This window comes from Pangasianodon hypophthalmus, chromosome 10, assembly GCF_027358585.1.
Source record: "Pangasianodon hypophthalmus isolate fPanHyp1 chromosome 10, fPanHyp1.pri, whole genome shotgun sequence".
Taxonomy (NCBI): Eukaryota; Metazoa; Chordata; class Actinopteri; order Siluriformes; family Pangasiidae; genus Pangasianodon; species Pangasianodon hypophthalmus.
The window spans coordinates 26142326-26169792 of NC_069719.1; the positions used below are offsets into that span (position 1 = coordinate 26142326).

General features: G+C 41.1%; 1 protein-coding gene across 4 annotated transcripts; it reads left to right on the top strand.

Annotated features, from left to right (window-relative positions):
- The first annotated feature begins 1787 nt into the window (after positions 1–1787).
- Positions 1788–27397, top strand: dicer1 (dicer 1, ribonuclease type III). Of its 4 annotated transcripts, XM_053237600.1 has the most exons (30): positions 1788–1933; positions 2866–2970; positions 6521–6572; positions 7218–7320; positions 7900–8070; positions 8302–8455; positions 8769–8893; positions 9567–9701; positions 9990–10150; positions 10417–10585; positions 11616–12088; positions 12353–12485; positions 12571–12813; positions 12899–13053; positions 13228–13360; positions 13904–13979; positions 14079–14218; positions 14334–14513; positions 14743–14956; positions 15103–15256; positions 15827–16009; positions 16095–16200; positions 16309–16484; positions 17706–18471; positions 19448–19600; positions 20698–21523; positions 22539–22807; positions 24317–24479; positions 24655–24730; positions 26032–27397. In XM_053237600.1, exons 5-30 carry the CDS (start codon positions 7957–7959, stop codon positions 26195–26197), a joined length of 5643 nt encoding a protein of 1880 aa, XP_053093575.1. In that variant the 5' UTR covers positions 1788–1933; positions 2866–2970; positions 6521–6572; positions 7218–7320; positions 7900–7956; the 3' UTR covers positions 26198–27397. The 4 variants fall into 4 exon arrangements, with proteins under 4 accessions (XP_053093575.1, XP_026782397.2, XP_026782398.2 ...); XM_026926596.3 differs by lacking the exon at positions 6521–6572; XM_026926595.3 differs by lacking the exon at positions 2866–2970 and having other exon boundaries at positions 1805–1933.
- The last annotated feature ends 70 nt before the right edge of the window (positions 27398–27467 follow it).

Sequence of the window (27467 nt, forward strand, 5' to 3'; positions counted from 1 at the left end):
TGACTCCTACGGTTTCTTTTTTTCTTTTTGAGTAATGTACAAATAGCCTTGACAGCTCCAGGGTCTCTGGTCCTGTTTGGAGTTTCGCACGTTCTTCCTGTGTCCATGTAGGTTTCCTCTGGGTTCTCTGGTTTCCTCCAACCTCCCAAAAACATGCCAGTAGGTGTATTGGCAGTGCTAAATTGCTGTGAATGTGTGCGCATTGTGACCCGAGACAATGGACTGACCGCTCAGCTAGTGTTTATTCCCGCCTCACGCCCAGTTTTCCCGGGATAGTCTCCCGATCCACAGCGACCCTGACCAAGATACATGAATGAATGAATGAGTGAATGAATGGTACAAGTGAGGCAGAATCCAATCCAAGCACAGATCTGAAGAGTTGAGGGTGAAAAGGTTTTGTGGCAGCACTGGGATTTGAATTTATAAATCCCCAGTCCAGACTCCCCTGGTATACTCTATATAGTGCACTCCAGAAAGTGTAAAAACCCTCTCATACCCTATGTAGAGCACTCCTATATGATATAAAGCAATGGTGGAAATCCCAATCCACCTTTATGTTATTGTATTTATTATTCAGTTCTGTCTGCAATAAAAAATGTTCCATGGCTCCAATAAATAGCCAAAATATTATCACATACATTTTAAATATTGAGCCTGATATTTGAATAGTTTGATTATGTTCATGAACTAAATTTGTAGAAGGGGTCAGTGGAATTTATTTCACTGTTAAAGTGGTCCCTGGCTGCAAAAAAAAAAAAAAACAAACAAACAAAAAAAAAAGTTTGAGAACCCTGTTATAAGGAGCCTGTGACATGAGGTTAATTTGTTGTACACACTGCCACCAAGTGACCAATGAATGAACTACAGCCTCACAGGCACAGACTTCTCTTTCTTGATCTTCAGCCATTTTTTCATAAGAACTCTAAGGGACAGTGGTCTGTCTGTCTGTCTGTCTGTCTAGTAAATTGAACAGTTGTTAATAATTTCTTTTACTGTGTGGCAGCCTAGGAAACCTTTCCTAAACTGTTTCTATTTTGCATGCATCCCAACCACAAGCACAGTTCTAGGATTTTAAAATCTGGTTATGAAAACATAGAAAACTACATTTAAAGATTCCATTACAATTCCACTGAAAGGATAATAATTTGCATTTAAAACCTGAAAATATTAAACACAACCATGGAAACTGTGCCTGTCTTTATGTGTGCCTTTATTTTCTGTCTCATGCTATTTCTGTCTCCCACTTTCTCTCTCTGTCTCTCTCTCTCGCTGTATCTCTCTCTGTCTCTCTCTCTCTATCTCTGAGTATGTCTCTATCTGTCTCTCTGTGAGTGTTTCTCTATCTGTCTTTCTCTGAGTGTGTGTTTCTCTCTCTGTCTTTCTCTGAGTGTGTGTTTCTCTATCTGTCTTTCTCTGAGTGTGTTTCTCTCTCTGTCTCTCTGTGAGTATGTCTCTCTCTCTCTCTCACACTGCTAATCATATTTGCTATGTACAGAAGCGACTACTGTATACAACTATTGCAGTACAACACAGTCAACATGTATATGGTATTTTTCACTTTTTGTTTGAGTTTATATTAGGATTGTAAAGTTTTTTTCCCCAATTTATATATATATATATATATATATATATATATATATATATATATATATGTGTATATATAAACTTCTTTTTATTCTCTTATATATATATGTGTGTGTGTGTGTGTAAAATTCTCCACTGTATATGAATAAGAGAGTTAAGAAGTTTATTTGTCAATAAGAGTCCAGTTTGTAGGTTTCCTGTTTGCTTTGCGTGCGCGCGCCTGCGAATGCGTGTGCGTGCGTGTGTGCGCGCGCGCGTTACTGTATTAGCAGTAACAGGAGGGAATGGAGTAAGAACAGCAGAAACTCACTTACTGAACAGCACTAAAGCTACAGAATACACATCATAGGTGAGATTCTCTACTCTTACCAAACATTTTAAACATTTCATTTCATGCAGGAGTTTAATAAAAATTTAGAAATTACAATTGTGCCCAGTTAGCTTAACAGGCCAGCGCTGTGACATTTCGGCAAGCTAGCTTAGCTTAGCATAGTCACCATCCGCTGTTAAACTAACCGTCGTTTTATTTTAAAATGAAATTAGTGTGAATAAAATAAAGTGTTTAAGACGCAAATTTAGCTTCTTTCCCCTCTTCAGCATGAATGACAAGTGTTAGCTATAATACAATGATAATATTTTGATAATGTTACCGTTTTTTAGTTAGCCTCTTAGCCCACTACGCTAACTAGCTAACTATGTACATATAGATACAAAAAAATACATCTTAAATTGTTTTGAATTGTTCTATTCCTTTTCCTTTTTGATTAACACACTTGCAGAATGATGCACACGTTTCTGTTTCCTCAGCATGCTTATTATTAATTCCTCACGCACACTATCAGCGGATAATCCCGAATCGTGCTGTGCTCCCTGCATTAGTGCACTCCGTAGGGTTTAACGCTCTGGCGCCTGCGCCCTCTGTAGCACACTCTCTGAGTAATACAGAGCTGTTTGGACTTCAGCCAGAGCCGAGGTCGAATTGAGGCCTAAACTTGAGGCATTTTAAGTTGCAGCTTTTATTTTTAGATTGACGGTTTGTTAAGAAGTTTGTGTTGACTTATATTTTATCATCAGTTTAATTTGAGCTTTGAGATGCGATTGGTGTTGGAAAGAGGGGAATAATTGCAGAATTAGGGGTTAAATTGGGATATAGGAAGTGAGGAAGCTTTGATTTAACAAAGAAGAAACATAAGGTGAAGTTTTCTCTAAGGAGATGTTGAGTTTCACATTTTTGGAAGGAGTCTCCAGTTTCAGAGCTGTGTAACAAGTTTTCTGCTGCAGGAAAGTCTTTGGAGTGTTTTGCATCTTATTCACTTCAAGAGAGAAGGAGAAAGAAAGAAAGAAAGAAAGGCTGGTGACGGAGCGGCTGTTTATATCTGCTGTAATGTAAGTAAAAACAGGAACTAACTTCCTGTTAGGTTTATAAACTGTATAAACCTATAAACTGATTAAAAGGTACCAGGTGCCATTCGTTAATAATTACAAAGGGCAATTGTGATAAGAGAAATAAAACACTTATTCACACCACCACGTCACTGATTATTTTCTTACATCAGTATCCCTCACTGTGTTTTATTCCTTCAGTAATGCATTAAATCTTTTAAACTAGTTTAAAAAAAAAGTCTCTTTTTTTTCTCTGGATATCCACATCTCAGTCACCTCTTTTTCTGTTTAGAGATTTGTTATGGAGCCCTGCACATGACATGTGGCTAAAAGATAATATATCGAATTAAGAATTCGTTCCCATGACTTATTAATTAGTGGCCACTTTTTTATTAATTCGTTCTCTCGAAGGCATTTACCCATTTACCTAAAATGAGGGAACAAATTAAAATGTGGTCATGATTTACCTAAAACAAGGGAATGAATTAATAAAATGTGGCCATGATTTATTTATTTATTTATTATTTGCTTATTTATTTATTTATTTTTACAGACATGTCACGTGTGGGGCTCCGTAGCCTGTAGGCAAATTATTAACCCCCCCCCCCCCCCCCCCCCTTTTTTTTTTTTTTTTTTTTTTAAATAAACAAATTGACTATCAAATTTATTTAAAATACATGAAAGAGGCCTACTGTCTGAAGATATGTTTGATACCAGAATTTCATCAGGCAATGCGAGGTAGGTGACCAAAAGTTTGTGGACACCTGACCATCATATCATATATCCATATGTGCTTATTGAACACCCCATTCCAGACTTATTCCCCATTTAGATGTTATAAAAACCACCACTTTTCTGGGAAGCTTTCCACTAGATTTTGGAGCGTGGCTGTGGGGATTTGTGTTCATTCAGCTACAAGAGCATTAGTGAGGTCAGGCGCTGATGTTACAGAAGGTGAGGAGGTCTGGGGTTCAGTCGGTGTTCCAGTTCATCCCAAAGGTGTTCAGTGGGGTTGAGGTCAGGGCTCTGTGCAGGACACTCGAGTTCTTCCACTCCAACCTTCATGGAGCTCGCTTTGTGCACATGCTGGATCAGGTTTGGGCCTCTTAGCTCCAGTGAAGGGAAATTGTAATGCTACAGGATACAAAGACATTCTACACAATTGTGTGATTCAAAACTTTGTGACAACTGTTCAGGGAAGATCCACATATGGGTGTGATGGTCAGGTGTCCACAAACCTTTGGCTATATATTGTATAGTGATGTAAAAATTGCTGAATTGTCCTTCAAATGCTCATTCCCTCACTTTCTCTTGAAGTTAATGAGAAAAAAAATACAGCTTGTTATCAGGAAACTGCAAAACTCACCATCCTGAAGACTTTACCGTGACGGCAAACTTACAGTTACAGTACCGATTTTCCTCTGACTGTTACAGAGTGCTGACACTGGAGACTCCTTCCATAACTGTTACACAAATGTCTCCTCACATATCCTCACACAGACACACACGTTTTTTTAAAATGTTGACCACACAAGTCGCCGTGTACGTTGTCACTATAGAAACTGTAACGTGTTAGAACGTGGGCATTAATATAAACCTGTGATTTGAGTTACAGTTGAAACGACTCGATTAATCAGCAGTGCTGTGGTGTAAACTCTTGTATTACAGGTTCCTTTTATCGTGACTTAAATTGATGTAGAAATTTTTCTCTCCCTTCCGTGCTCTCTCTGTTTCTCTCCATCTCTTTCTCCATGTCTCACTTTCTCTCTCTCTCTCTCTCTCTCTCTCTCTCTCTCTCTCTCTCTCTCCCTGTCTGTCTGTCTGTCTGTCTGTCTGCCTGCCTGCAAGTTTCCGTAAAAATGATTCTTGGACCTGAGATACGTCGCGTGTGTGCTTATAAAGAGTGATCGGTGCCGTGACCTGCTGTTGTGTATTCTACACAAAACCCAACCTAATAACTAAAAAAAAACCAATAAGCATATGGAGAGGTGATGATTTCAGTGACGACCTCTGTAACGGCGAACCGGCTAATCATCCAGGCTTCACGTTTCTCCAGTCCAGATTAAAGCAGCATATTATCGCGACCCGCGCCTGTGCACCACATGTGCTCAACAAATGTTATTTCTTCCAAAATGGATGTGTTGCTGCCTTCAAATTAAAGCGACAGTAATGTAAGCAGGGATGAATTATTGATGAAGGCATGTGACACGCGTGTTCTGCAGAAGGGGGCCCTTTGCTTCCTGAATGATAGCGTGCCTTTGGGGCTTTTTTTTTTTTTTTTTTTTTTTTTTTTTCTTCTTCCAAGTGGCAAGTAAATTCTTGGCCCCATTTTTAGGTGTCAAGCTGTGGTGCCTCTGATTGTAGGGTGTCTGAACTGTACACAACCTTTACCAGTCGCCCACGAGAACGTGGACAGAAACATCACGGCCTTTTTGAAGCCTGGTCATGTTGGTTTAAGCCACACTAAAGCCACCAGTCTTTATTTTTCCGGTAATCCGTCAATGTCTCTTGTCTCGTGTGTTTGAGGTGAGAAAACCGTATATATTTAAAATGCTTTTCTCAGGCACTGCTGGTGGAACTGGTGTCTAATCTGAAATGGTTCTGGGTTTTTTCTTTTTTTTTTTTCTCCTCTACAAAAGATGAATCATAAATGGAAATTTTTTTCAGTTTTTTTGCAGAGATAACCTGCTCATCTGGAACCCAGGACTTTTACCAGTGGCAGCAACGAGCTCTGCTTCTTCCTTCCATCTTTATTTTTCTTTCTAAAGCACATTTAATGAGATCATGTATGACATAATAAGATGAAACCACTGTTATGACATAGTCTGTCTCTCGGTACATCTCTCTTTCACTCTTTCTCTATGTGTCTCTCTCTCTTTGTCTCTGTGTCTCTGTGCATCTCTCTCCCTCCATCCCCGTCTCTCTCTCTTACTCCCTGCCTGCCTTTCTCTCGCTGTCTCTGAGTCTCTCTCCCTGTCTTTCTCTTGCCCCCTTTCTCTTTTCTCCTCTTTTTCTCTCTCTCTACTCGCCCAGAGTATGTCAATGTTGTATCCCCCGTTCAGCGCTTGTCTCATTTATGAAATCCTCAGCTTTAACTCTTACATGTTCTGCATTAATATCAGCACCGTTTTCTTGTACCCTTTATTTCAGCTGGATGAAGCACTAATAGGACTATGTGTTTATTTATTTATTTATTTATTTATTTTTACACGGATATTAAGAGCAGCCCGTGTCGTGTCCTCACCCGGAAAATATGTGCGTCAGCATTTTTAAAAAACCCTGAAGGCGACTAGCACATGCGTTCGAGTCAAAGTCACGGCAGTCCAACACCCAGAGCGAGAGCAGGGTTTAACCAGGAGCAAATGTGTTGTGAGCCGAGTCGAAGGCCTGCAGCGTGAGCCGTGATGTTGTACAGCTGTGTTCGGGGAACGCCGCTTGCTCTTGATATTGGAGCCCCGAAAACTTGTTGACAGGCCAGATCCAGATTCCTTGCTTTCCCTGCCATGGACATGTTCATAACAATATTCTGTTTGATTTTTTTTTTTTTTTCCAGAACATTGGAAAAATATCATCTCAAGCTGTGACTGTCTGTGAGCTGTGTGAGGGTAATGTGTGTTTCTGTGGTTTCATAAATAAAGCTTTGTGCAAAATACTGACTATTGAATTTAAAAGCCCGTGAAATTGAAAACACTCTGATCAGTGCTGTGATAGGAAAATAATCAGTGACAGGGTAGTGCGATGAAGCCGAGTTGCTGTTACCACCCTGAAGTCGACCCAAAGTGTTTTCTTCTCTTCATACCACAGCAATTTACCAACAATTAAATTATGCATTTTATTAATTAAAGAACTAAATGTCATTTTTTATTCATTTAAAATTGTGGAAATGTCTGCGAAACCAGTTATATCCTAATATGACAAATAAAACGCATCTTGTCATGTTACAGAGAAACCATAAAAGCAAAAGAATTAAGACTTTCCTGTGGTAGACTGTTACAAAGTGCTGAAACTGGAGACTCCTTCCACAAACCTCACAGAAAACTTCACCATATTAGAAATTGCACACATTTTTTTATAAAGCTGTTTATGTGGCTCTTTTGAGCTGTGCTGTATTAAAAATGTAATTAACACTGTCAATCCAATGAAATTTCAGAATTCAGCACCACTGTGACATAACGTTGTGTTTCTCTAATATGAAATTCGAATATTTTTTTTGTTCCTTTATATGACGTGTCTTGTGTTTTGTGCTGTAGATTCTGTGGGTGTGGCCAAGAAGAGTGAGGAGTGCTGATGGTGACGATGAAGCCCAGAATAAGTGCTGCCTGGATCCACAGTGCCGTGCTGAACACACACCCTGTAAGTCCACTCAAAACACACACACACAGGCCGCAAGAAAGCTTCTTAAAGGAGTACTTCTGCATTTTTTTTTAATTTGGATGATGTTTCCTGAGTCTAGTTGAGTAAAGATGTCTGATGTCTGATTTTTGCTTCTTTACTGTACACTGAAACTTAATGGCGGCGGCCATTTTGGAAAAGCAGAATTACTTTTCTCCTCTGAGTGCAATAGAGCTGAACAGTGAGGTTCAATGGCATTCATTTTTGCCATAGAAAATTAATTAGTGAGAGCAATAGTGTTTAAACCTAACACGACTGACTCACCATGAGCTACGAGATTGTCTGTATTAATACACTAGCAAACTAGACTGGAATATTTTCTTACATTATTGTTATCTAGCATTAGGTTTCTGCTCAACCAGATCATGAGACTGAGCTTCTATTGTCTGGTGGGTTCGATTATAAGGAAATAAATTTCTGATCTATGCACCCCCAAACCAAAAAAAAAAAAAAAAAAAAAAAAAACCCCAAACAAAGCGAAACCTTTTATTTTAGAGAATGTAAGTGGATTGGTCTGTGCTTTTTTTTGTCCTTGTGCAGTGAGCTTTTGAAGAGCAGGACGAAATGAGATAAACACTGGATGATTGGAGTCTCAGCATGGCAGGACTGCAGCTGGTGACCCCTGCCTCCTCTCCCATGGGGCCTTTCTTCGGCCTGCCGTGGCAGCAGGAAGCTATCCACGACAACATATACACACCAAGAAAATATCAGGCAAGTCTGAGCCAAGACGGTGTATTTTTAGCACAGAGACTCTGTCCATATTCACTGATGCACTGATGCCTGTCCAGTTTGCAGCTGCATATATTATATATTTATCAATTAATATTTCTGCTCCATTTTGCCCCATTTTAATATTGATAATGTGAAAATGGAGGAATTTTAGTCTGTATAATCTATATTCTCATATGTTTGTGTTTCCTGTTCAATTTTTTTTCCCATCAGGTTGAACTTCTCGAAGCAGCTCTTGAACACAACACTATAGTCTGCTTAAACACAGGCTCAGGGAAGACGTTTATCGCAGTACTTCTTATTAAAGAGCTCTCCCACCAAATCCGCCAGGAGGCTGGGAGGAGGACCGTTTTCCTGGTCAATACGGGTACGAGTATCATGGGAACCCATCGTGATTTTGTGCGCTTGTCTATAGATCGTGTGCATACATCATTAATCCGCTGTATTGTATGTGGCGGATTTAAATGATTCGGTGTGTTTAGATACAATAAGTTGCTATACAGTTAGGTCTGCAATGAACTGTTATGTTTTTATCATCAAATCTGTCTACATTTTATTTAATGATTAATCTGTGTTGTGAATACAGTAACTGATAAAAGAAATGCTGTGTCTGAAGGTGCTACAGGTACATCTGGATCTGTTCTTTAATGAATTTATGAATGAATTTTCTTTGGTTGTAGCTTCATCTGTGGTTCAGCAAGCCTCCACTGTGAGAACCCATTCGGATCTTCGGGTTGGGGAATATATAGACAACACAGCGTCATGGACTGAGGAGACTTGGGATGAAGAGATAAAGGAAAATCAGGTGTGATTAATTCAATTCATTATTCCTATACACAGTGTAACATAGGGCTGGGCAATTTGACAAAAATAATATCGATATTATCATAAGTTGTCACAGTTTTCTGAGATATTGTGGGTGTCACTCTATCTGTCTAACTTATGTACTCTGGGAGCTGCTGATTTGATGATAACATTTTCTACAGTTTTGAATCTTTGAATTTTTTTAAATTAATTTATTAAATAATTTTACTGTATGTCATGTATTGTAGAAATGTCTTCAAGTACAGTGATATGATTTATAATTTTTTTAAATGATAAATCGCCCACCTCTTGGGTAATAGAATGCTTTTGACTAGCTCTCATGCAGATCAACATTCAGCATGACAATGCAGTTATACAAAGAGTGAGAAAAGTAAAGTTAGCTTTTTAGTTTGCTAATAATCCAACTGGTGATATGTGGATCGCTCTGAGAGTGCTACTTCTACGTAATGAGGTTCTCCTAAGTATGAGTTTAGCGATCACGGTCCAGTGATTGTTCTGGTATGAATAGCTTGACTCGCATGGAAAAAAGTTTTCGGGAACTTGAAAATGTTGATGAGTTTCCATAAGTGCCATAAGCAGACCTGATATGTCTACCGCCTGTCATGTTGTAATCTTGGCTGGACACCATCATTTATCTCCTCGTTCTCTTGCAGGTGCTCGTTATGACGTGCGACATCTTTCTGCACATGCTGAAGTTCGGGGTCTTGCCACTATCACAGATCAACCTGGTCATTTTCGACGAGTGCCACCTTGCAATCACGGACCACCCCTATCGGGACATAATGAAGGTAAAATTACAGCGTATTAACTTGAGAATCATGTCCGCTTTTATACAGAGAAAAATGATTAAAGGTGTCATTTTGCACAGGAGAGATGGTAAAAAAGATGTCAGTCCAGCAGCATGGTTTAATAAGAATGCATTTACTTCATGTGTTCAACCAGAGTTTAAAAGTGTAGGAATATTAAACTTGACGTTGAGATTGTGTTATTATACAAAAACATCTTCACTTGGGTGTAATATTTGCCCCTGATGTGTTCTGTGCTGATTTTTAACGCTTTTCTCCATGCACTCTTAGAAATGTGAGGACAGTCCAGGCTGCCCACGTATCCTAGGTCTGACCGCTTCAATTCTGAATGGAAAATGTGACCCATCTGACCTGGAGGAGAAGATCCAGAACCTGGAGAAGATCCTCAAGAGCAACGCCGAAACTGCCACCGATCTTGTCGTACTGGACAGGTGCGGTTATTCACACAGTCGGCTACTTACTCATGATTAGAGCTGTGCATCAACAAGCTGATGTGTAAAAGATACAACACAAGTTGCTTCAGTGTGTAACAAAGTGCCAACAGTTCAGTTTTGCTCAAAATTACGTTCAAGTTTGATAAGTGGGACCCTATGTGACCTTCACTGAGACTGGTGCATAGTCACACATCCTTCACCGAGACACAGAGACTCTCAATAAATATTATTGCATTTTTTTTGCATTATTATTTGTAACACAGGTATGCGACCCAGCCTCGAGAGGTGGTGCTGGACTGCGGCCCTTACCAGGATAACAGTGGCCTGTCTGAGAGGCTTCTAAATGAGCTGGATGACGCTCTTCATTTCCTCAATGACTACAACTTGTCTGCACATCGGGAGGATCGGGACCCCACCTACATCTCCAAACAGGTTCTCTTGCTCATTTTTAAACACCTGTGCCTTGTCTTTATTTCCACTGGCAAAAAAGGCCGCATGGTACCTCCATACCTGTGCTGAATTTGGTTCCCCATCTTGTCTAAGCACCAAGAGTCAAGAACAGGGAAATGTGGGTGGAGGTAGAAGTAATGCAGGCCATTGATTGGTTAAATGAAATCGTCAAAGATAATATTTTTAGCTAGAAAGTATTTTTTTACTGGACACAGACCACAGCAATCTTCAGTAGTAGTCCAGCGGCTATCAATGTTTTATCTTTTCAAATCTTTTTCAGAAGGCAACAATACAATTTTTTGTAGTATTTAGTGATTCAGATTTGTAAAATTGTTCATCTTCGATTTAAGCCAAATCTGAAATGGCTTTCTGTTCACTGTGTATGCTCACTACATGGAGCATAACATGCAGTTATAGAATAGCTGTAGTGCACTACATGCTCAAAAACAATGTTTGAGTTTCAGGCAAAGAAAAGGGAGCAACTTCTAGCCAATAATTTAAGTGTCTGACCCTGAGCTTAACTGTTTGTGATTGTGACTAGGATTAATGTATTGATACCCTTGGGCTGCACCTGCTTGTCATAAGACCTGTAAATCATGTGATGAATGGAGGATGTTGATAACCACTGTAAATATATGTGTACAGTAATATAGAGTACTCCCAATATATATATATATATATATATATATATATATATATATATATATATAATATAATATTACATAATATTTAATTTGCGCTCTTGGACGTAGCTAAAGAGATTATTCTATTTACTACATCATTATTAAGGACACTTTTTCCATCTCCCGTTATTAAGTCTAATCTCCAGCCTTTCCACTTCAGGTGAAATTTCTTTGGGCTTTTAAAAAATGTCTGACCTTTCTCTTGTTTTTTTTTTTTTTTTTCTTCAAAAACGCTTGTCTCAGAACAGTATGCTGGAGTCAACACCTCTGGCTCCTATTCTTGGCCTTGAGATGAATCTTCATCCCTGTTACTTGTTTTGCTCCTGTAGGTTCTGAGTGACTGCAGGGCCGTTCTGACCGTGCTCGGCCCCTGGTGTGCGGATAAAGCCGCCGGCATCATGGTGCGCGAGCTGCAGAAGTACATCAAGCACGAGCAGGCAGAGCTGAACCGCAAGTTCCTGCTCTTTGCCGACACCATCCTGAGGAAACTGCACGCTTTATGTGAGGAGCACTTCTCCCCGGCGTCGCTCGACCTAAAGTTCGTCACTCCCAAAGTGATCAAGTTGCTGGAGATCCTGCACGAGTATAAACCCTTTGAGAGGCAGCAGTTTGAGAGTGTCGAGTGGTACAACAACCGCAATCAGGACAATTACGTCTCATGGAGCGACTCTGAGGACGAAGATGAGGACGAAGAAGTCGAGGTGAAGGAAAAGGCAGAGGCCAACTTCCCCTCGCCCTTTACCAACATTCTCTGTGGCATCATCTTCGTGGAAAGGCGTTACACGGCGGTCGTTTTAAATAGGTTTGTGTTGCTTGGTTATGATTTTAGACTCTGTGATTTCATTAGGCAGGCATTTAGAATAACATGCTAAAAATGCTTTTAAATATTGGCACAAAAACTATTAAAAATTTTATCTAGCCTGAGTTTAGCTACAAACAGACATGATCATCACTGACAAAATGGGAATTAGTTTAAAATCAAAATGTAACTTTTCCATATGACACCAGTGATGTCACATTTGGTTTATATTTCTTTATATGTTTTTTTTTTTTCTGTGAAACGTAGGCTTATAAAGGAGGCAGGTAAGCAGGATCCAGAGCTGGCCTACATTAGCAGCAACTTCATCACTGGCCACAGCATCGGCAAGAACCAGCCACGCAACAAGCAGATGGAGGTGGAGTTCAGAAAACAAGAGGAAGTGAGTAAAAGTTAAATCTTGTATTACTTTCCTCTTTTTCTTCCTTGGTCAGCCAAGCTTGAACATCTCCTCCTGCTTTCTTCAGGTGTTGAGGAAATTCCGGGCACACGAAACTAACTTGCTAATTGCCACCAGCATCGTAGAGGAAGGTGTGGATATCCCAAAGTGCAATCTGGTGGTCCGGTTCGACTTGCCCACAGAATATCGGTCCTACGTGCAATCCAAAGGCCGGGCGCGTGCTCCTGTCTCCAATTACATCATGCTTGCCGACAGCGAACGCACTAAAGCATTCGAAGAGGACCTCAAGACTTACAAGGCCATTGAGAAGGTCAGCAGTTTAGACGAGACGTATTTCTTTGTGTGGGGCTGTTTTAAAGGCGTTTAGTTAATGATGTGTTTTGTTTGGACTTTAGATTCTCAGGAACAAGTGTTCCAAGTCAGCGGAGTGTAACGAGTATGAGGTGGAGTCCATAATGGACGATGACAACATCCTCCCTCCATACTCTCTGCGCTCTGACGACGGAGGCCCCAGAGTCACCATCAACACCGCTATTGGCCATGTTAACCGGTCAGTATGACTGAGTGTTCCCACCAGCGATCACATGTTCATCCCTAAGTGCCTAGACAATACACGGATTTTCCGAAAATTGCTGTCTGCAAAACATTAAATTATAACAGATAAATCGGTGCTCGTGTAGCATGCACTTGGGTAAAGTTTATAATTGGTCTTTTTGTCATGCAGATATTGTGCAAGGCTTCCTAGTGACCCGTTCACACACCTGGCACCCAAGTGTAAGACTGCAGAGCTGAAAGTGGGTGTGTACCAATCCACACTCTTTCTGCCAATCAACTCGCCCCTCAGAGAGCCCATTACTGTAAGTACTTTTTATTTATTGTTTATTTGGCACCTTTTTTTTTTTCTTTTCAATTAGAAGTAGGAGTGCATCAATACCATTTCTCCCCTTTCCCCAGTATGTAGCAAGTAGTGCAGGTAGTAATTTGGTACTGGATGATACCAGTGCTAAGACCAAAATGAGTACTGAACTTAGTATTAAGCAATCATGGAACATATTAAGATAACATGGAACATTTAATTTGCTCAGTATTTGTTAGTCTCTGCAATGTGCTGTTAGCAATGAACTCCTCATGCTGAGTATTATGTTTGATGTTTAATCTGAAGCAACTTGGATAGTTGGTACAATGCATTTCAACACCTGGATGGATGGTTAAATGGTTCTTGGGGTGGTCATTAGCTCTGTGCTGCACTGGTGGCTGTGAGGACTCTAAGCTTAAATCTTTAATGCTGCAATTGATTTTATTTTTTTTTTAAACCTCAGACACCTTCTAACCAAGATACGACTTAACAATAACAGCTTAATGAAAAGCTTTATGCTCATGATATGTCTGTGTTGTTGTAGGGGCCCCCAATGCCCTGCGCGAGGCTTGCAGAGAAAGCTGTTGCACTTGTGTGTTGTGAGAAACTTCACAAAATAGGTATGCACATTTTTCCACCGTCTTCCAGCAGCTGGCGAGTGAGAACCTTTGTTTGCTAATCCTCTCTCTCTCTCTTTCTGTTTGTCTGTCTGGATTCAGGTGAGCTGGATGATCACTTAATGCCAGTGGGAAAAGAGACGGTGAAATATGAAGAGGAGCTGGACTTGCATGATGAAGAGGAAACCAGTGTTCCAGGCAGGCCGGGCTCCACTAAGAGGAGACAGTGCTACCCCAAAGCCGTGAGCACACCAAAGTTTTTGCTGAAAATTGAAAGATATCTCGAGGGTAAAAACCGTCACCTTCATTGTGTTTGAAATTCAGTTTGAATATTTGTGCGTGTCTTTGCGTGTTCAGATCCCAGAATGCCTGCGAGGCAGTTACCCTGTGCCGGAGCAGTCTTACTACCTATACGTGATTGGGATGGTTTTGACCACACCTCTTCCAGACGAGCTCAACTTCCGCCGGAGAAAGCTGTACCCTCCTGAGGACACCACCAGATGCTTCGGCATTCTCACAGCTAAACCAATACCTCGTGTATGTGCACTCTTTAAAATCTGCCATCTTTGGAGTTTTAGCATTTGTGGATTTAAATGAGAATAAAATGTAAAAGAAAATTGTCGCTATCGTGGTGCTATTACAGTAAAACCCTGATGCAGATATTGAACCTAAGTGAACTTTATTTTTTAGTAAAATGGTTCTCTAGCTTGGACCTCTTGTATAGTTTTACACGTTTAAACATTTATATATTTATTGTACATTCCAGATTCCTCATTTCCCTGTGTATACACGCTCCGGTGAAGTGACCATCTCCATAGAGCTGCTGAAGTCGGGCTTCAGTCTGAGCTCGTCCCAGCTGGAGCTCATCACTCGCCTGCACCAGTACATCTTCTCTCACATCCTTCGCCTGGAGAAACCTGCACTGGAGTTCAGGCCCACCGAGGCCGACTCGGCCTACTGCGTTCTACCTCTCAACGTGGGTGAGTGCACTTCCTCTCCACACCATTTTTTTCCGGCTTTTTTTCTCACTAGGAATGTGAACTTGAGAGAAGGGGAGGATTCGATAAGACAGTGGTTATTAATCAAGGAATTTTTTTTCTTTGTCTGAATCTAAACCTTTTTCCAGTTGGGGATTCCAGTACTCTGGATATGGACTTCAAGTTCATGGAGGATATTGAGAAATCTGAAGCACGAATTGGCATTCCGAATACTCAGTACACGAAGCAGAACCCATTTACTTTCAGACTGGAGGACTACCAGGATGCTGTCATCATTCCAAGGTAGGCAAGATGAAGACGTCCTCCTTTGTGATGAAGCATTTCGAAACATGATCAATGATTTGATGTATGAAAGATACATTTAAAGCATCTAGTGATTTGTGATAGACTGTAGAGCTGTTTCAGTACAGCAGAATGTAATACAGTGTATTACATGTAATATGTAAAACACCAATATTAGCTCTGAGAAGTGGGAGGTCACACCTCTACTGCTAGAACTGTCAAAGGACATACCTCTTTCTCTGAGACTGGCAGACACACAGGTCACACCTACGTTACTGAAAGTGATAAGCGTGGGGGAAAAGCCACTCCTCCTTCACTGAGACTGATAAACGCAGAAGCCATGCCTCTTTCACAGAGACTGACAGGCACAGCGGCCACAGCTTCTTTACTGAAACTGACAGGCCCAAAGGCCAAACCTCCTTCACTGAGACTGGCAGGCAGAGAGGCCATACCTACTTCACATTTGGGGGAAGATTCAGTTGGTTTGGCTGTATCATACATATTCAAACTGGTGAATCCTTAAGCTGCTGTTTACAGTGTTACTATCAAATTTTTAAAAATCTCTCTCAGGTATCGTAATTTTGACCAGCCGCATCGCTTCTACGTAGCTGACGTATACACGGACCTCACGCCTCTGAGTAAATTCCCCTCACCAGAGTATGAGACGTTTGCCGAGTACTACAAAACCAAGTACAACCTAGACCTGTCCAACGTCAACCAGCCACTTTTAGACGTGGACCACACATCCTCCAGGTGGGAAATCAAGCCTGGAAAATGATTTCCTCTTATCGCTTTAGGGAACTGTATTAAAGAGTGTGTGCTTTTGTTTGTTTCTCAGACTGAATCTTTTAACCCCTCGGCACCTGAATCAAAAAGGCAAAGCGCTCCCTCTCAGCAGTGCAGAGAAGAGGAAGGCCAAGTGGGAGAGCCTGCAAAACAAACAGGTAAGCTGAACAGGGTTAGTCTTGGAGAGCTGGTGGGAAGTTTCCTGCTTAATTCTACACACTTATACTGCCAATGAATAAAACAGACTTCACCCATCATCTTTTCAGATTTTAGTTCCTGAACTGTGTGCCATTCACCCAATCCCTGCTTCTCTGTGGAGAAAAGCCGTGTGCCTTCCCAGCATCCTCTACAGGCTGCACTGCCTCCTGACAGCCGAGGAACTTCGGGCTCAGACGGCCATCGACGCCGGAGTGGGGGCTCAGAGCCTGCCACCTGGCTTCAGGTCAGTGCAACACCTGTAGGAAACATGCACTATTACACTGAGATACCTATGATCTGTGCACAGTGATGTGATCACTGATACACATCCTACACCACCTGCTCGTGTGTATTTGTGGAGCTAATCCAGTCCGTCTGGAGATTTGATTGTGTGTAAATGTTGTCATATGCCATACAGTGCTAAAAAAATTAATTTACAAAATCTTCGGTAATGCTGATTTTCTTCATACTCACGCATGTTGTGAAATGCTGACAGAGCTGACAAAATGAAGAATAAACAGTGAAAGAGCGCCTCATAAGGGCGTCGTGTGCTAAATCTCAGTCATTATAGCTCGTCCGCTACCGTAGACACACTCTTCCTCTTCCTCCTTTTATAGGACAGCATTTGCTTTTTCCTAATTGAATAGCTAGTCTTATTTATTTTGATTTGTTACAGGTTCTTAACGTGAAATTTTTGTTAAATTTATGTCCACTACAGTAAATAAGCCATTTTAAAATAAGATAACTGAAGCCCATCAGTGATGGTTCCCATTAGTCTACTTATACGTAAATTTAGATATTAAAAGGCTCTTGTAAAATGCAAACATTTTCCAAACTGGATTTTCATGGATACCACATTTATTGTGTAAATACTCCTGTGAATACTTTAGGAATAAGTTTGTTCATGTCCAGTTTGATAAAGGAGGCCGATTGTTTGAGTGTACGTAGCTGTCTAGTGTGTTTAGAATGTGGTGCGCTAAAACGGCCCTGATGTTCCACAAATGAAGTGTATGGACGATTGACACGAAGCATCATGGCTTTCACTGACATCGGTAGAGGTTTCGTTTCCAGCTCTGCTTCTGTCCCTGTTTCCAAACAGTAACTGTTGTACTTTACAGGGTAAAAAGCACACATCATTGATTAGATAGAAAAAGAAAAGATAGAAATCTAACATCAGGTACAGCTACAGTGTGCATAATTCTCAGGATAATAAAACCCTTATTCGTCCATGTAACCTCTTAATTACTAATTTTCTACTTAACTTTATAATTTTCTAATATCTACAATATGATTTCTGTTAAAGTTTTAATTCATTATTGATTAATGATTTCAGACCTACTGGAATCTAAACATTGAGCTAAGGATGGGATGAAAAAACCTGGATCTGATTTTTCAGCGATTTCGCTCATGTTGCTTATTTTTAAGTAAATCTCACTGATTTCTGTATGTGCCCGTTTTTCTGCAGGTATTCCAATCTAGACTTTGGATGGAAGAAATCCATCGACAGCAAGTCGTTCATTTCCTGTCCCAGCACCTGCACAGAGGATAATGATGATGACGACGACGACGATGGTGACAACGATCACTGTAAGCACTCTGCAAGCTCAGCAGCCCCGGATCACACTGCCCAGGAGGACCTCAGCACCGGCTCGTCCGAGCCCAGAGAGGACACTGTCTCGCAGGAGAATTGCAACGCACCAGATGTAAAGCTAGAGATGTGCGCACACAGAGCCCAGCTATCAGAAGAACACAGGAGCGAGTGTGAATGCTCCAGGAACCTCAGCAATGGCCATGATGTTTGCCTAAACTGCCAGCTAGCGAGTGACGTATCGACACAAACCACTACCTCAGTTCCGAGTGGCGAGCCCCAGGACGGCCATGAATGTAACCCAGATGAGAAATCAGATTTCCACGATGGACGTGTGAAGAAACCTACCTCAGAGCGTTGGCTCGCTTGTGGAACGCCAACCAGCACCGAAGCACCTTCAATAGCGTCGTCGTCTTCAGCATCTGATACTGTAACGCTACCCGGGGACTGTGTGAAAGCTCTGGGCCCAAACCCGGGTCTCATTCTGCAGGCCCTGACCCTCTCCAACGCCAGCGACGGGTTTAATCTGGAGCGTTTGGAGATGCTGGGCGACTCTTTCCTCAAACACGCCATCACCACCTACCTATTCTGCACTTATCCCGATGCCCATGAGGGACGGCTCTCATACATGAGGAGCAAGAAGGTAGGTTGCATGCTGGTCACGACTAATTGAACTCCAAGGTGTTTCATCGGTTCAGCTCTCTCCCCAAACACCTGTTTTCTTTATCTGGGAAGCCAGATTTCTAGTTCAAGAAGGAGATAACTCTTGGTCCACAGTGCCATTGTGATTTACTTTTTTTATTTATATTGTTATTTACTAAAATATATGTAAAGACACCGAATACAAGCAGAAAGCTTCTCATGAAGACATCAACAACTTCAAATTTCATCTCAGCTCCAGAAATTAGGGAAAACTTTCTCCACTCCTGTTCAGCTTAGTTTTTTTTTTTATTATCTCAGAAAAAGTTGAACTGAATTTACTTATAAAAGTGGAATTTTTAGAGTTTCCTTAATATGTATTTTTTTTTTCGTTCCCTTTATAAGACAGTGCAGAGCAGGTTTCTCTAAAGTTGGCAGCCTTTGGATGCGAAAAGGAAAGATCTTGACTTTAATAAAAATAAATAAATAAATAAATAACTGGTGGCGCACCAAAATAAATCTTTCAGTAAACAACTGAGCCAAGTACTGGATACCCAACATTTCTCATATACTCTCTGTTGTCATTTATTTGCTTTTCCATTTTTTTCCACTAGTGCAAACTCTAAAACTCATGACCTGTCACACAAAATCTTTGGCAACGTGAAATCACCAACAACCAGTCCATCCACCAAGCCGCTAAACCATTATGTGATGTTACAAAGCGCTGACACTGGCGACCGCTTCCGTAAAGATTAAATAAACATCACTATATGAATGATTATACATTTTTCTTTATAAAATAACAGCATATTTTAATTAGGCTTAAATTATGTGGAGTGCTGAAGTAGCTGACTGTGTCTAAATTACACATCTGAGCATTTAATTAGGAACATTTTAAAGTACTGTCTTGCTGACTTGTTTTATATATAAATATGGAATGGACAAACAATGTTTCCGCTGTTTTTTTTTTTTTTTTCTAGGTCAGTAACTGTAACCTGTACCGCCTGGGGAAGAAGAAGGGTCTGCCCAGTCGGATGGTGGTGTCTATCTTCGATCCGCCAGTGAACTGGCTTCCCCCAGGCTACGTGGTGAACCAGGACAAGAGCACCACTGACAAGTGGGACTCGGATGAGGTCGGTCTCCCACAGCTCCCGCCGATGTTTGTTTTGCACTGCAAGCTTCGCTTAACTCCATATCAACATGCATCTTCATGCACAATTACCCAGCTGGTTTCATGGGTCCGCTTTGGGCTATTAAGAACATCTTGGCTTTATTCGGGAGTGGAACTTTCTCTTTCTGCCACTAGGCGGCGCATTTATTCTTCCAGCATGCTTCAAGGACAGAATTTTTTCCTCCTCTGTGATGTAGATCATGCAGCCTTAGTGAGACATTTAGCATGCAATTTAACACGCATCTTTATTAGAGCCAGTTAAAGAGGCCTGGCGGTCTGCTGCATGAGCGGAATTGCATGAGTGGTCAATAAATTACATAATGTAGCTGGATAAAAAGGGAAGATCTGGAATTAACGAGTGATTTATTTATGTTTTAAAAGAACATGATCAAACCATGATGAAGCAGTTCGTTTCAAGTATGTATTACATGTTATAGCTGAGTTTTGAACATGTGTTATTAATCAGCATGCCTTGAGTAAAACAAAAAAAAAAGTGAAAAGGAAGAAAAACGCATTCATCAGAAATCAGTAGGAAAATGTCAAACATTCACCCACGCTTTTGAGTGGGCGTTTTGGAGCTGGCCTGTGTGTTTTGGGTTGCTCCGTGTGGTTTAGGCTGTTCATGTGTCGGCTAAGATTATGCTGCTTTTGCCTGAAGCTGACTCATTCTCAGCGTCAACTCTCCATATTATTACAATATTAGATGTCAGGGCTGTTAACGTTTTAATGAATATTCATCAGAATCTTTCCCACATGGTCAACTTTATGGTGTACTAATGCTGTAAAGATGATATTCAGGATGCGTGTCAGCTATTGGATTGCATTCGAGCCGATGACTCATCGAGTGGGACAGCCAGGCTCTGCCTGTACATTTAAAACCCTCCTGGGTTTATTTAATACAGCGTTTTAACCAAAACGCTAACTGTAATCATTGCAAATCCCTCTCTGTGAATGTTGTTGCTGAGTGCTTGGCCTGTTAAAAGGGATATTCCACTCAACGACTCTCTTCCAGAAACTACCCCTTTAATTCTTGTTTGTTTTTCCGTAAATCCATTTTAGGCAAAAGAAGACATGGCCAACGGAAAGGCCACCAAGGACGACTTTGACGACGAGGACGATGTAGACGATGATGAGGACGTGATATGGAAGGAACCCAAGGACGAGGTGAACGTTGAGGACGACTTGGAGTACTACCACGAGCACATCAAGTTCATCGACACCATGCTAATCGGCTCCGGCGCCTTCGGGAAGAAGTTCCCCCTCGGTGTCTTCCCTTCTGAACCCAGCTGCGATTGGAAAGCAACCAAGAAGTCTATGTTCGCTTCAGATGGCGGCCATGATGACTTTGACTACAGTTCCTGGGACGCCATGTGCTATTTGGACCCGAGCAAGGCGGCTGAAGAGGACGAGTTTGTAGTGGGTTTCTGGAACCCGGCCGAGGAGAGCTGCGGCGCTCAAACAGCCAAGCAGTGCATCTCGTACGACCTGCACACAGAGCAGTGCATCGCAGACAAGAGCATCGCAGACTGCGTGGAGGCCCTGCTCGGCTGCTACCTGACCAGCTGTGGGGAGAGAGCCGCCCAGATGTTCCTCTGCTCGCTCGGCCTCAAGGTGCTACCTGTGAAGAAGAGGATCAAGAGGAAGATAGATGGGGGACATGACGATGGGGATGACACCAGCGGAGAAAGCGATGGAGAAGACGAGTACGGCTGGCTACAGATCCCAGCACGCTGCATGTTCGAGCACCCAGACGCCCAGCGCACTCTCAACCACTTGATCTCGGGTTTTGAGAACTTCGAGAAGAAAATCAACTACGTGTTCAAAAACAAGGCCTACCTCCTGCAGGCCTTCACACACGCCTCATATCATTATAACACCATCACAGGCGAGTGTCTAAAAATATAGGATAAAACCAAGTTAATAAGATAATTTAATGAGTAAATAAAAATTAAAAAGCTGATGCACATATTTATTTGGGTCAGTAATTAAACATACACAATATTCACCAAATGTGGGTGTTCAGAGGTGCCAGCATCTACAGTTTCGCTGTAGCATGGCGATACAGGAGACATCTGAAAACTATGCATCTGCTTGTACAGCTAAAGTAGTGGTCACAGCAAACGTGAATAAAAATGTATCAAACGGAAAAGCCAGTTCACCAAAGGGGAAAGGAAGTGTGACGTGAGAGATGTGTTTTTGCTTCTGTGTCGTGGTTACACGTCGATTCTGTCTCAGTGAACTCTGATCTGTGAATTTAGGAGCTCAGGTTTTGTGAGCCAATAGAAAAGACGTTGGTGTAAACTGCATATCTAAATCATTACACTCCTTTCCTCACAGAAAATTATTTGGATCTGAAAGTAAATATATGATTAAATTGGAACTATTTGATCATCCAAATCACTAAAGTACAACTCTGCCTTATGTTTCAAGTTCATACCTCTTACCTGTGTCTGATGCAATGCAGAGTGACCTCAAACACAAGGACATAATGTCTTTTTATCCATTTGCTTATATATAACAGTGTTAGAAACCACATAAATGTCTATTTGAGACGGTGGGAAAAAAATCTGTGATTGTGTTGACTGCTGTGCAGTTTGCATGATGCTAGTCTTAAGCCTATTAGCTTGCCTTTCTTCTTAGAAGCATTAGCCACATATCTCCAGTACAAAATTAAAGACGTTTCAGACTTCATACGTTTTGGCTGATCGACTATATTTGGGGTAAAGGGGAAGATTGTAAAGTCAGGCTAAACATAATATTAAATCTTATCTTTAAGATAAATATGTTCAGGAAATAAATAGTGCTCTACGTAAAATATTATCGCAACCTCACTTGTTGGTTCATACAAATTCTCATTGCTTTGCCATTTACTCCTGTGTCTCTCCTCCATGTGAGTGCAGATTGTTACCAGCGGCTGGAGTTCCTGGGCGATGCGATTTTAGACTACCTCATAACGAAGCACCTTTATGAAGACCCGCGGCAGCACTCTCCCGGCGTCCTGACCGATCTGCGCTCTGCACTTGTCAACAACACCATATTCGCTTCACTCGCCGTCAAATACGACTACCACAAGTACTTCAAAGCCGTCTCACCCGAGCTGTTCCACGTCATCGACGACTTTGTGCAATTTCAGCTGGAAAAGAACGAAATGCAAGGAATGGACTCTGAGGTCAGTAGCTTCGAGAGATTCGGGAGTGAGTGTGTGTGTATATAGACATTGTGCTGTGCAAATCTTGGGCACCTTCATTTCTTTAACGCAAAATGGTCGGTATTTAACAAGTCAAAGCTTGAAATATAGATAAGATTAAGAATCGCTCTCTGGACGATTCAGACTATCGGCCCATTGGTCACAATGATGTATAGTTGTGAAAAATGTGCAGAACCAGTAAATATATATAGAATGGTGACCTTGTGTTAGTCTCAGTGTCAGATTTTTTTAAAAAGTATTTTATAATATTCTCATGACCGTATTGCAGTTAGCGACCCGTTAAGTGATTTAATTAAGCCTAGTTAAGAGTTCTGTAGTAGTGTTAGTTGATGGAAAGCTGGAAAGAAATGTTTTTAAATGAATACCTTTTGGTATTTAGTATATTTTGAAAGTAATCCAACTATATTCTACTTTATATTAATTATATTCTGATTAATTTGGGGGTAAAGGTCATTATCATTGATAAATTAATTGATTATCTAAATAATTGTTAGCTGAAGTCCTATTTTTTTCTATATGACACCCTGTAGGTGTCCACAATTGTCCACAAAGGCTGTCCACTGCTCCGGGTGTGTGTTCACGGTGTGTGTGTGTGTGTGTGTTCACTACTGTGTGTGTGCACTTGGGTTAAATGCAGAGCACAAATTCTGAGTATGGGTCACCATACCTGGCTAGACGTCACACGTCACGTCAGTTGCTTAAAAGAGAGCACTTATTGCACTAAATAGTTAGTGCTTTTGTCTGAAACATTGTTTCTTTACAAACTCTATATACTACTCCAGAGTTGTTTTTTTTTTTTTTTTTCTCCCCAAGCAGACAGTGTGTACATTGTTTTGAGTGCAGCAGCTATTGATAAATATATTCCTTCGAGAGCCCTTGGAAATGTCATGCCAACATTGGCAGTATGAATCTGTTCTCTGTTTTTATTTGTGTTTCTCTTTAATTTTTTTCACTAGGATTTTTTTTTTTTTTTTTTGGAAAATGCAGTTGGATTGAATTTGTTTTGAAATGGTTATTTTGGCACTGACCATAGTCTTGTTTCGCTGGAAAGCATTTTATGCCACAGGGACAACATTGGATACTGTATGAGGAAAAGCAAATTCATTAAAATAAGTAATGTTGCCCTTAATTACATAGCCGAGTAGCATCGTCTCCAGTAGACTCTGGAGCGCAACAGATGAAGCTTTTGTTAAGTCTGATGTTAAATGTAATTGAGGACAGATCATGTTTTGGCCCGTGATGTATGACCAATTCTGAACTTGAGTGCTTATTTATTGGGTGGAAGATGTAAAAAACCGGACCATACCTCATACACTGTTCGAGCTATTTCACTACATATAACATTTTCATCTATTTGTTGGTTTCAATTAATTTAAAATGAGTCTGCCGTATGGGTGTATGCAGTTCTGCTCCTGTGAGAAAACGCTGCCATGAAAGGAAAAAACCTGCAATCACTTTTCTCCCTTTCAGCTGCGCCGATCTGAAGAAGACGAAGAGAAAGAGGAGGATATTGAGGTCCCTAAAGCAATGGGGGACATCTTCGAATCACTAGCCGGGGCAATTTACATGGATAGCAAGATGTCACTTGAGACCGTTTGGCAAGTGTATTATCCAATGATGAGGCCGCTGATAGGTGAGAACGAGACGCGTACAGTCGTCGAATCACGCCTGCATTTTGTATAGCTTGATTGTTCGTCAGCTCATGCGGCGAGGGCCTTAAACATAGTTATCTTTCAAATGTACTGATTTGTACGTGTGATGAGATGTTATATCGAAATGTTTGGCTTTTGTTTGGGTTTGTTTTGCAGAGAAATTCTCCGCCAATGTCCCTCGCTCGCCCGTGCGAGAGCTACTGGAGATGGAACCCGAGACTGCCAAATTCAGGTGTGGCTCTTTAGTGCTCTGTAAATGCACAAGTCCTCGTTTTTAACAAGTTAGGATCTAAAAGCCATTGTCTACTTAAGTGATAGAAAAGTACTGAAATGTGTAAAATGTATTTGTGGTGGTGTCCTTGAGCCTTTGTCTTTACTTTCTGATGCAAAAAGCGTTAATGTGCTAAAAAGCTTCATCGCCCTGATTAATGAAACTCATCTTGTACATAATATAAGTTAAAGGTGGGGATGCGTTGTGTTTAGGGTGTAAAGGTTAGAGATTTAGGAATTGATCATTGTTGTGTGTAAGGTGTTATGGTTAGGTTTTGACTTTAGTGTGAAGGATGTTTGTAGTTAGGGTGTAGGTTGTTAAGCTTAGTGGTTGTATGTAGAGTGTTCATTTTGGAGTGTCGGATGAGGTTAGGTCTAGGGTGTCAAGGTCGGTTGTATGGTGTTAAGGTTAGTGGTAGGGTGTTGAGGGTGTTGAGGTTGTTGGGGTGTAGGGTGAGGTTAGGGCTAGGGTGAGGTTTGATTTAGGTAGGGTGTAGTTTAGTGTATGTTATTAGGGTTGGGGTGTAGAGTATTAAGCTTAGGGGGTTAGGTTGTGGGTAGAGTGTTAAAGTTAGTGTTAGGGGGAAGTCTGTTAAGGTTAGTGGTATATTGTAGGTTGTATGTTGGGGACAAATGTATGCTTTTAAGTTTAGGTTGTTGTGTTTAGAGGTCTATTGGTATCGTGTAGATTTTGTATCGGGTGTTCAGGTTAGTGTCATAGTGTAGGTTGTGTGTCAGGGATAGACTGTAGGTTAGAGTGTAGGTTGTGTATGGGGTGTTATGGTTAGTGGTGGGGTCTAGGTTGTGTATAGCATGTTGTGATTAGTGATAGAGTGTAAGTTGGTAAAGTGTAGGTTGTGTTTAGGATGTTAAGGATAGTAGTATAGTGTGGGTTGTAGGGTTGTAGTTTAGGGTTTGAGTGTAGATTATTAAGGATACAGGGTTTTAAGGTTGTTGGTAGAGTGTAGGTTGTGTATAGGGTGTTAAGGATAGTGGTAGAGAGTAGGATGTTGGAGTGGTTAAGGGGTAGGGTGCACGTCGTGTATAGGGTTTTAAGGTTAGAGGCAGATTATAGGTTGTTGGGGTGGTTAGGGGGTAGGGTGCAGGTTGTGTATAGTGTGTAATGGATAGTGGTAGAGTATAGGTTGTTGGGGTGGTTAATGAGTAGGGTATAGGTTGTTAGGGCGGTTGAAGTGTAGGTGTGTAGAGTGTTATGTCTCAACAGTTGACTTAATCCTGTGTGCGTGTGTTTCTCTCTCGCAGTCCGGCTGAGAGGACGTATGATGGGAAGGTTCGCGTGACTGTGGAGGTGGTAGGAAAAGGAAAATTTAAAGGAGTTGGTCGGAGCTATCGCATCGCTAAATCAGCAGCGGCACGGCGCGCCCTGCGCAGCCTCAAAGCCAATCAACCTCAGGTCCAGAACAGCTGAGCTACACACACACAGACGTACAAACACCGGCCCTCTGCGACACACTGAAGCCTCTTCGTGGGCCATCTTCATTCTGTGTTCTCCACCGAGAGAAATTACCATCGACTTACTCAGAGGCTTCAAACTGAGTTCATGGGTTCCATTGTTTTTTTTTGTTTTTTTCTTTTTCTTTTTGCGCAAACACAATCTTTACCTTTTATTTCCTCCAAGCTGTTTGATTACAAGACTGCTTTATTCTGCAAGTGTTAAAGGTCAGGTGTCTGCTCTTTGTCCTGTTTTTGTATTATTATTATTATTATTATTTCTTTTTGAGGAAATCTCCTGCTTTGTTGGTAGTGCGTAAATCAGCTTATGCTTTAGAGTAGTGTTAGATTGTATATAGTTCAAATGAAAGCTATACATTTAAATGAGAGAAAAAAAATGACAAAAACGCTAAACTCCTCAGTCTGTGCACTAGTGCCAGTTTTTGAAACGTTTTTAAAACGCTTTGATGGAGAGAGCAGGAGAGAGAGAACACGGAGCGAGAGTGGCGTTTTCCTTGGTCTTGAGACGCTGTCCTTAAACTTCATTGCACTTATTTCGTTCTGTTTCGCTCAGTCACGAACATTTCGTCGGATCGGCACCAAATTCATTGAGCGTAGTGTTTTAGAAAGAAAGACCCTCCTTTAACATTCCCACTTACTGTAATTCAGCGTTTTTTAAAAGGAACGAACACGTTAATGCAGAGAACAGTGAGTGAACTGCATGCGCACAGTGCTAATTAGTAGCCATTCACTTTCAGCCACTGTTAGCAGCATTGGCGTGTCTGATCTTTTCCTTTATAAGCACGATGCATGTTTTCATAGCCGAGTAGACCAACTGGATGGATTCTATTAAATGTTAATATTAATAGAGCTACCGATATAAACCATTATATACAGAGATCAATATTAAGTGTTTATTACTGTGTTGGGTTTCTGGGTTTCAGGAACCTCTTTTGATACCAGGAACGAATTTTTGGTTTAGTTGGACGATCATTGCGAGGATTAGACGTCTCTCCGTCGACTGATTTTTAGTTTTAATATTAGGACACAAAAATGACATATCACTCGGGAAATATGCTGCAGATTTTGTAAAAAAACAAAAATAATAATAAAAAAAAAAGATCGGATACTTCTGTAAGACACAGAGCACCTTTACGTACCGATATTGTAATCATATTCATTCACCTCACCAAAGTCAGTAGTGATGCGATGCTGCGTCAGTGAACTCGATCCTCCGTGATTTCACT

Coding starts and splice junctions, on each gene's coding strand:
- dicer1 (XM_053237600.1), top strand. CDS start 7,957: ATGGCAGGACTGCAGCTGGTGACCCCTGCCTCCTCTCCCATGGGGCCT. Junction 10,151..10,416: donor GATCTTGTCGTACTGGACAG/GTGCGGTTATTC, acceptor TTTGTAACACAG/GTATGCGACCCAGCCTCGAG. Junction 13,054..13,227: donor GCTATTGGCCATGTTAACCG/GTCAGTATGACT, acceptor TTTGTCATGCAG/ATATTGTGCAAGGCTTCCTA.